This window comes from Nicotiana tabacum, chromosome 13 (genome assembly GCF_000715075.1).
Source record: "Nicotiana tabacum cultivar K326 chromosome 13, ASM71507v2, whole genome shotgun sequence".
Lineage (NCBI taxonomy): Eukaryota > Viridiplantae > Streptophyta > Magnoliopsida > Solanales > Solanaceae > Nicotiana > Nicotiana tabacum.
This window is the reverse complement of record NC_134092.1, coordinates 55,191,671-55,202,123: the sequence shown is the minus strand read 5'-3', so window position 1 is coordinate 55,202,123 and position 10,453 is coordinate 55,191,671. Positions and strand designations below refer to the sequence as shown.

At 27.4% G+C, this 10,453-nt stretch overlaps 2 protein-coding genes across 2 annotated transcripts; both read right to left on the bottom strand.

Annotated features, from left to right (window-relative positions):
• Positions 1-214: 214 nt before the first annotated feature.
• On the bottom strand, positions 215-5,400 carry LOC142168127 (uncharacterized). Its single transcript, XM_075228788.1, has 2 exons — positions 5,335-5,400; positions 215-1,276 (listed from the first exon to the last, which is right to left on the bottom strand). Exons 1-2 carry the CDS (start codon positions 5,398-5,400, stop codon positions 215-217), a joined length of 1,128 nt encoding a protein of 375 aa, XP_075084889.1.
• Positions 5,401-5,800: 400 nt separating this feature from the next.
• Positions 5,801-6,997, bottom strand: LOC142168126 (uncharacterized). Its single transcript, XM_075228787.1, has one exon. It carries the CDS (start codon positions 6,995-6,997, stop codon positions 5,801-5,803), a length of 1,197 nt encoding a protein of 398 aa, XP_075084888.1.
• Between the last annotated feature and the right edge of the window lie 3,456 nt (positions 6,998-10,453).

Sequence of the window (10,453 nt, the reverse complement as noted above, 5' to 3'; positions counted from 1 at the left end):
TTTTTTGTCGTCTAGTTTGTTGTCTTCTTCTCGATTATTCCAGTTGTACGTCTGGAACAACGTTATCTTCTCCTTTGCATTTTGAGCATATGTGGTCTGGATATTTGTGACTGATTAGCTTGCAATATCTTGTTAACTGTTCTGGAGAAATGTAATTCGTCCTTATAGCTCTTGTAGTTGTAGGTTGTTCTGGTTTTAAAAGACTTAAGACCCATTATCTTAATTCCTCCATATCTGCTTCTCGTATTTCTCTGCAATTTGAATATATCATTGTTTGTTCTCTTGAATAATAACACCAAATAGCATTCTGATTTAGGTAGTTGTTTGCCAGTTCATTTAGTATAGTGGATATTCCAATAATCCTTTTATTTGTATAAAAGTCTGGAATATTTATTTTTTCTATCTCTTCTTGTTCTTCTATTCTTTCTGGTATGAGCATTTCTCTTGTAAGTCCGATCTTGATAACTTGTATGATAGGCTTTATCTCTTCATATAATATCTCTGCTGTGGCTGAATAAAATCGTATATAGAATAATGTTCCTTTAGTTATTCTTTTGTATTGCATAAATGCTCTGTGTAGCTCCGGTATGGTAGCTATCTCCTGTCCTGTTTGTGTATATACAGTATCTAGTAATCCATAATTGTAGCAGGTGGCTACTAGTTTTGCATTTGTATTTGGTAGTGCTATTAATTTATTGTATCCTGTTAGATAATGGGTAATATAATCTTCATTTGGATTCTGGGTAGTTTGGGATCTTGGATTTTTGTTTAAAAAGTTTTGTATTTTGTGTATGTTGTCTATATATGTACGGGTTATATGGTTGTATGTCTTTTTGGGTTGGTTCAGACTTTCTTTGTAGGTATTTATCTGTGGTAGTAGAAATATTTCGTTCTGGGTATTTTGGATATTTTTCTGTACGAATGGTTTTGAAAATAAATTGTTCATATTTATGTTTGTGTATCTGGGTTTAATTTCTTCCTTCTTCTTTGCAGATGAACTGCTAGTTGTGCTGCTTCCTGCAACTGTATTTAACAAACTGTTATGAGTTTTTAGGTGTTTCTCAACGTCACCTTCTAGCTCTGGAATTTTAGAGACTTCCGATCGTCTTATCTCCGCATTTTTTGAGTCATGCTGCTGACTACTAGCTGTTTTTCTTATTATCTGTATCTCTTCATCTATACTTTTCACTTTCTTACAAAGTGTAGTCATGGCTAAGAGTAGATTTTCCATTGTATTATCTGGGTCGGTTTGGGTAGCTTTATCTTGACAAGTAATCTGCAACAACATTCTTGTTAGTAGTGATTATTTCAATTGTAAATGTAATGTTTAATATATTTAATACCAGTCTTCGTATTTCTTTTGTTGTAACTGAATCTTGTACTTTTCTGGTTATCCACCATTTTACTTGGGTATTATCTGTTCTTACAATAAATCTGTTGTAAACTATATATGGTTCAAATGCTAATAAACATTTATATAATGCAAATAATTCTTTTCTATTTATTTTCCATTTTTCTTGTGGTTCAGTATAAGATCCTGAATAATACCTGCAATGATGTTCTATTTTTTCTTTATCATATTTATATTTAAGAACTCCTCCATAACTATGATTACTCGAATCTGTTTCTACAATATAAGTAAATTTCTTATTTTCATCTGGGAAGTATAATTTTGGTAGTTTCTTACACAATATTTTAATCTTCCTTATTTGTTCCTTATCTTTTTCATCGAACCCATATTCTACATCCTTTTTTAGTTTTTTCTATAAAGTTTTTAGGTTTTCTGCTAATTTAGGTATATATTCTCTTACTTGGTTTACTAATCCTAAAAATGATTGCAATTTCTTTTTTGTATCTATGTTTTCATCAAGATTGATTATTTTTTGTACTATGTGTGTTTGCATTTTTATTCCATTTTTATCTATTTGTATTCCTAAAAATTCTATATGATTCTTCATAATTTCTGCTTTGGTTTTGCTTAAGCTTATACCAGAGTTTTCTATAATATGCATGAATTTTTCTAATAATTTTATATGTTCATCTTGTGTTCTTGAATATTTTATTTTTTGCTGCTATTTTATGTTTTGTTGTTAAGACGTATAGATTTTTACATCTAGCTGTAAATATCTTACTTCCAGGTGTTAATTCTATTCCTGACATTTTCCAGTATAATACTAATGATTTGTCTATATTCTTATCGTTTATTGCTATTGAATAATTGGCACTTATTATGAATTTGAATTTTTGATATATGAGATTTCCTTTTATTGCACTTATTATGCTTTTTTCTATAGGTTGAATTATTCTATCATCTGCTAAATATATTTCTATAGGGGTATCTATTCCTTCCCTAAAACATGCTTTTATTAGTATTTCAGTTCCTCCTAAGTGTACATATTTAATTGGGTTTTTTGCCTTTATATCTTGTATTTCTTTATTTATTATTCTTTTGTTTATTATTGGTATTTTGGCTTTTCCTTTTGTATATTTACAGTCAATTATATGTTCTTTTTGGCTAACCACGTAATATTCTTCTTTTTGTCTTTTGAACCAATTTTTTATTGTAGGTACTTCAAATATTTTTTCGACACTGAGGTCTAATTCTTTTTCTTTTATTTGTTCAAATATATTATTATCAAATATAATTTTTTGTTCTGAGGATTCTTCATCATTATATTCTTCTCGTGTTATTACTTCTATTTCTTTTTCAGTCATTAGGTTTCATCATCTTCTTTAATTATTTCATCTTCTATTTCATCTTCTATATCTGATATTTCATATACACTATCTTCACTATCTAGTTCTTAATCTATATATTCCATCTGCATATATTCTTCATCATTAATTATGATTTCGGTTATTTGCTTTTTCTTTAGGTTCCTAGGTGCTTTACAGTCTTTAGCTATATGTCCTAATTTTCCACAGTTATAACAAGTACATTCTGTTAGTTTCTTTTTCGGTCTAAGTGGTCTTTTAGCCTGATAATTTTTTACATAATATCTTTTTCTTGGTTTTTTATTTTTATATTTTGACTTATATTTATTATATTTCTTTGTTTTCTATTTTTTATTATATTTATCTGTATCTGTACATCCGAATTGTGGTGCTGTTTTATTTTTACAACATCTTAAGTTTTTTATTAATATTCTTTCTATTTTTGTTTCTTCTTTATATTTTTCACATAACTGTACAACCCATTATTGTAAAAAGTTTATCCTAGCTCCTAAAGTATCTGTTACTCCTGCTTCATTCCAATCTTTTATTATTTTAGTATTAAAAGGTTCTGGTAATTTTGTGAAATATAATTTTCTTATTTCTTTGCCTTCTTCTGTATTATATGTTCCTTTATAATAATATTCTTTAAATGCATAAGTATATTCGTCTATATAGCACATATTACATATTGCTAATTTTGTTATTAGGTTTCTATTTATTTGTTTTTCCTTATTTTGTTCTTCAATTTCTGTAGTCATACTACTAAATTCGTTTCTTATGGCTATTTCATATTTGTATAATATTTCTATATTTGTTGTTGCTATTTCACCATTAAATTTTTTATTACTTCTTAAGGTATCTATACTTTCTTTTGTTAAATTGTGCAACCATAATTTTATTGTTCCTATGAGTGTTCTTTCTATATATCCTGGTGTTTCTGCCATTCCTATTTTATTATCTACCAATTATTTAGATAAATATCATATCCATAGTTGGATTGTTTTATTTATATCTGCTACGCAATCTAAATCTAAAAAGTTATATTGTTCAGATATTGGTTTTGGTGTCCATTTCCTATTTAGTCTACTATCCCATAGTGTATTATTTCTATCATGTTGTTCATAGTTAGCTGTATAATAATTTGGGTATAATCCTTTTGGATTTTTTACACCTGATGTACTAGGTTTTTCATCCATATCTACATCTCCTGTATTTATTTCTACATTTTTTATTTTTTCTATATTTTCTAAGAGTTCTGTATATGTTTCACTTATTTCACTTGATTCTGACTTTTGGTCATTTATATTGTTATCTATTTCTTCAATTCTATCTATTTCATCAATTCTGGGAATTTCTTCTGGTTGTAATATTTGTTTAAATTTATTTATCTCATCTGTTAATTCTATTTCTTTATTTTTCTCTCTTTGCTTGTTTTCATATAGTGCTTTTAACATGTTTAATTCTTTTTCTAATGCTATAATTTTTGTGTTTTTAGTTTCTTCTAATTGTTGTATTTCCCTATTTGCTTGATTTTTAATAATTTCTATTTCTTTTTTCTTATCAATTTCTTCATTTTCTTTACTTATTCTCGTCATAGCTGTTAAGCTATCTTCTAATCTTGCTGTTTCTTTTTTTATCATTAGGTATAATTGGTCTCCTATTTTTTTTATATCTTCTGCCTAAATTTGAAAATATTATTTTTATTTTCAATCCATCTTGATTTTCATATGTTTTTTCGTCTATGGCAAATTCTTCTTTATTCATTTTTAATCTATAGCTCTGATACCATTTTTAGTGTCCTTTCTTTATTTTTAGTGTCCTTTCTATTTTTATTTAATTTTATTTATAATTCAGTCAGATGTAAAAGCTTTTTCATAATATTCTTTTTGTAGTGGAATTAGTCTAATTATTTCTTTTAAACTTTCTAATATATATTCTATATATTCTATATCTTGGGTTCTTTGATATTCTTCTATATTAGTTTTTACTAGATTTGTTAGTAATTTTATACTGTCGGTAGTTTGTTGCCAATATTGTAGGTATATATTGTTCATTATGTGTTATCGAAATATAAATCTAGTTCATATAAATCTATTTCTGGTATAATTAATTCTGTCCAATTCTGGTCCATTATTTCTGTTATTTCAAAGGTGAGTAATTTTTCATAGATTATTCTTCTTATATCATTATTAATATCTTTCAGTATATATAGTATAAGTATTTTATAACTAAGATCGTCATCTATTAAGTAGGTGTTCATTTTATCATATGATTTGCTAAACATATTCCTTTTAATCTCTATGTCTATTATCCTTATTCATCATATTATAATAAGTTATTTTAATCATCTTTTCTGGTCACTACCATGATTTTCTGCTTCAATCAGTTACCCTAACAGCGCTTCAACTTTGTTTACTCCCCTAAACGGCCTCTCTGCCTACCGGTTTCAACCTTAGGATGCATAGTCTGGGCTTACTTATTCTTAGCATATTTTCATGGCAAACTTACTCAAGAAAATTTCTATAACAGTACTATTATATGATGGATAATTATAATTTACATGTAAGAGATTATCAGAAATATATTAATTTAGCTACTCATGATTATAGTGTGACATACCTGTTTTTGTATGTTCTTGATATCTCCTTGTTGATCCATAGCTTTCATATCTTCTTGTTTATCCATAGCTTTCCTGTATTTTATCTTTAAGTATATTTAGTAGAAGAAAGAGAGAGAAGAGAGAATCCCTTGGCCTGAAGATGTAGCCTGTTTTTTATTCATAATCGAAAGGCTATTTAAAGATTACAAAATGACTCTTACTGTTCATGAACGACCTTTACTGTTCATGAAACTGACTCTTACTATTCATCGACCTTTACTGTTCATGAAACTGACTCTTACTATTCATGAACGACCTTTACTGTTCATGAGACTGACTCTTACTTTTGTAAAGTAAAGAACTATTTACTTTACAACTTTTACAAAAAACAAAATAACATTATTTAAAAAAGAAAAGAATCTAAATCTTTTACTTTATCTTGTCTGCCATAGTTTTTTGTCGTCTAGTTTGTTGTCTTCTTCTCGATTATTCCAGTTGTACGTCTGGAACAATGTTATTTTCTCCTTTGCATTTTGAACATATGTGGTCTGGATATTTGTGACTGATTAGCTTGCAATATCTTGTTAACTGTTCTGGAGAAATGTAATTCGTCCTTATAGCTCTTGTTGTTGTAGGTTGTTCTGGTTTTAAAAGACTTAAGACCCATTGTCTTAATTCCTCCATATCTGCTTCTCGTATTTCTCTGCAATTTGAATATATCATTGTTTGTTCTCTTGAATAATAACTCCAAATAGCATTCTGATTTAGGTAGTTGTTTGCCAGTTCATTTAGTATAGTGGATATTCCAATAATCCTTTTATTTGCATAAAAGTCTGGAATATTTATTTTTTCTATCTCTTCTTGTTCTTCTATTCTTTCTGGTATGAGCATTTCTCTTGTAAGTCCGATCTTGATAACTTGTATGATAGGCTTTATCTCTTCATATAATATCTCTGCTGTGGCTGAATAAAATCGTATATAGAATAATGTTCCTTTAGTTATTCTTTTGTATTGCATAAATGCTCTGTGTAGCTCCGGTATGGTAGCTATCTCCTGTCCTGTTTGTGTATATACAGTATCTAGTAATCCATAATTGTAGCAGGTGGCTACTAGTTTTGCATTTGTATTTGGTGGGGCTATTAATTTATTGTATCCTGTTAGATAATGGGTAATATAATCTTCATTTGGATTCTGGGTAGTTTGGGATCTTGGGTTTTTGTTTAAAAAGTTTTGTATTTTGTGTATGTTGTCTATATATGTACGGGTTATATGGTTGTATGTCTTTTTGGGTTGGTTCAGACTTTCTTTGTAGGTATTTATCTGTGGTGGTAGGAATATTTCGTTCTGGGTATTTTGGATATTTTTCTGTACGAATGGTTTTGAAAATAAATTGTTCATATTTATGTTTGTGTATCTGGGTTTAATTTCTTCCTTCTTCTTTGCAGATGAACTGCTAGTTGTGCTGCTTCCTGCAACTGTATTTAACAAACTGTTATGAGTTTTTAGGTGTTTCTCAACGTCACCTTCTAGCTCTGGAATTTTAGAGACTTCCGATCGTCTTATCTCCGCATTTTTTGAGTCATGCTGCTGACTACTAGCTGTTTTTCTTATTATCTGTATCTCTTCATCCATACTTTCCACTTTCTTACAAAGTGTAGTCATGGCTAAGAGTAGATTTTCCATTGTATTATCTGGGTCGGTTTGGGTAGCTTTGTCTTGACAAGTAATCTGCAACAACATTCTTGTTAGTAGTGATTATTTCAATTGTAAATATAAAGTTTAATATATTTAATACCAGTCTTCGTATTTCTTTTGTTGTAACTGAATCTTGTACTTTTCTGGTTATCCACCATTTTACTTGGGTATTATCTGTTCTTACAATAAATCTGTTGTAAACTATATATGGTTCAAATGCTAATAAACATTTATATAATGCAAATAATTCTTTTCTATTTATTTCCCATTTTTCTTGCGGTTCAGTATAAGATCCTGAATAATACCTCCAATGATGTTTTATTTTTTCTTTATCATATTTATATTTAAGAACTCCTCCATAACTATGATTACTCGAATCTGTTTCTACAATATAAGTAAATTTCTTATTTTCATCTGGGAAGTATAATTTTGGTAGTTTCTTACACAATATTTTAATCTTCCTTATTTGTTCCTTATCTTTTTCATCGAACCCATATTCTACATCCTTTTTTAGTTTTTTCTGTAAAGGTTTTAGATTTTCTGCTAATTTAGGTATATATTCTCTTACTTGGTTTACTAATCCTAAAAATGATTGCAATTTCTTTTTTGTATCTATGTTTTCATCAAGATTGATTATTTTTTGTACTATGTGTGTTTGCATTTTTATTCCATTTTTATCTATTTGTATTCCTAAAAATTCTATCTGATTCTTCATAATTTCTGCTTTGGTTTTGCTTAAGCTTATACCAGAGTTTTCTATAATATGTATGAATTTTTCTAATAATTTTATATGTTCATCTTGTGTTCTTGAATATAGTAATATATCATCTATATATACTATACAATTCTCTAGTTGGTTAAAATAATTATCCATAAATTGTTGGTATCTTCCTGGTGCATTTTTATATCCAAATGGTAAAACATTCCATTCATAAAATCCTTGTGGCACTGTAAATGCTGTTAGTTTTTTAGATTCATCTTCTAGTTTTAGATGGTAAAATCCTGATTTACAGTCAAATTTACTAAAGTAATTATATCCTTGGATTTGTCTTATTTTTAATATCTTGTTAGGTATTGGGTAATTATATATTTTAGTTTTTGCATTTAAATTTCGGTAATCTATAACCATTTTGCTTTTTTCTCTTTTTTGTTCACTATGTTTATTTACTATAAATGCTGGACTTGTATGTTTACTATTACTTTCTTGTATATACTTGTTATCTAATAATTCTTTTATATGCATTTTAAATTCTGCTAAATCATCAAAGTTATATTTTAAGGGTTTTTGTGTTATTATACTATTTTCTTCTATTAATTCTATTTTTATTTTTGTCTTATGTTTATTCCATCCTTTTAGAGGGTTATCATTATATAATTTTTCTAATTCATTTTGGATTATTTTTACTTTGTCTATTGTAAATATGATAATTTCTAATTGAGTAGTTGTATTTTTACTTATATTTTCTAATTTTTGTGTGATTCTTTCATTTCCTCGTATCCATTCTGTAGTTTTTCGTTGTTTATTATTTACTCTTTTTGCTCCTACTTTATTTTTACATGGTGTGGTAAACCACCAGTGTGTTCTTGTTATTATGTGTGGGTATAATTTGTCTAAAAATGGCATTCCTAGTAACATATCTTTTGTAGTGAATTCAAAGTTATATATTTCTTCTATAGTTAATATTTTATCCCATATTTGTATTTTTACATTCTTGGCTTTGTAGTTAATCATACTACCTTCATTATTAAATCCTGTTACTACCATAGGTGTTTTTAATTTTTCCCATTTATCCGTTGGTAAACAGTTATATTTACATATATTAGCTTCTGCCCCTGTATCTATCATTGGTGTATAGTATCTATTATAATATCCTTCTACTATGACTTTTGCGAGTATATATATTTTCATTCTTCTGTTCTTTTTATTATTATTTTCTTATCTTTGTATGTTATGGTTAATTGCTTATCTCCTAGACTGTATGGTTTTACCTTTTCTAACCATTTTATTCCTAGTGTAATATTTTCATTTTCGTTTTCTTGATATATTTTAAATTGTATTATTAGAGGTATTCCTCCAATAATTATTTCTTTTTCTGTTATTTCTTCATTTATTATTAATTCTTTAGGTAATTCAGGGCATAATTGTTCAGTAGTTATTATTTCAGTTTCTGTTACTAATTCTCTTGTAATATAGTTTTCTTCTTGTTCTGTATTTATCAATATTTGATATTTTCTTTGTTCCATGATTCCAGTTATATAGTGGTGGTATGGATTTATTTTTTCTTTTGTGTTTCTTATTAAATTTTTTGGGATTATATATTCTCTTCTTGATGTACTTATTCTTGATGATGTTGGTGTTTCATAAGTTAATTGGTTTGGTATACTTGATGTACTTAATCTTTCTTTTACTATTTCTAAATCTTCTTCCATGTCAATTTCTTTATAGCTATATTCATTATTGTCAATAACTGTAACTATTCTTTCAAACGGATTTTCTATTTTGATTTTATTAATTTTATTTTTTGCTGCTATTTTATGTTTTGTTGTTAAGACGTATAGATTTTTACATCTAGCTGTAAATATCTTACTTCCAGGTGTTAATTCTATTCCTGACATTTTCCAGTATAATACTAATGATTTGTCTATATTCTTATCGTTTATTGCTATTGAATAATTGGCACTTATTATGAATTTGAATTTTTGATATATGAGATTTCCTTTTATTGCACTTATTATGCTTTTTTCTATAGGTTGAATTATTCTATCATCTGCTAAATATATTTCTATAGGGGTATCTATTCCTTCCCTAAAACATGCTTTTATTAGTATTTCAGTTCCTTCTACGTGTACATATTTAATTGGGTTTTTTGCCTTTATATCTTGTATTTCTTTATTTATTATTCATTTGTTTATTATTGGTATTTTGGCTTTTCCTTTTGTATATTTACAGTCAATTATATGTTCTTTTTGGCTAACTATGTAGTATTCTTCTCTTTGTCTTTTGAACCAATTTTTTATTGTAGGTACTTCAAATATTTTTTCGACACTGAGGTCTAATTCTTTTCCTTTTATTTGTTCGAATATATTATTATCAAATATAATCTTTTGTTCCGAGGATTCTTCATCTTTATATTCTTCCCGTGTTATTACTTCTATTTCTTTTTCAGTCATTGGATTTCATTATCTTCTATTCCTATTTCATTATCTATTTCATCATCTATATCTGATATTTCATATATACTATCTTCACTATCTAGTTCATAATCTATATATTCCATCTGCATATATTCTTCATCATTAATTATGATTTCGGTTATTTGCTTTTTCTTTAGGTTCCTAGGTGCTTTACAGTCTTTAGCTATATGTCCTAATTTTCCACAGTTATAACAAGTACATTCTGTTAGTTTCTTTTTTGGTCTAAATGGTCTTTTAGCCTGATAATTT

Bases quoted from the DNA above. Each gene is read 5' to 3' on its own strand.
- LOC142168127 (XM_075228788.1), bottom strand. From the start codon at position 5,400: ATGGATAAACAAGAAGATATGAAAGCTATGGATCAACAAGGAGATATC. The intron at 1,277-5,334 runs GTATGTCACACT...ATGTTGTTGCAG, and splicing joins TCAAGAACATACAAAAACAG to ATTACTTGTCAAGATAAAGC.
- LOC142168126 (XM_075228787.1), bottom strand. From the start codon at position 6,997: ATGGAAAATCTACTCTTAGCCATGACTACACTTTGTAAGAAAGTGGAA.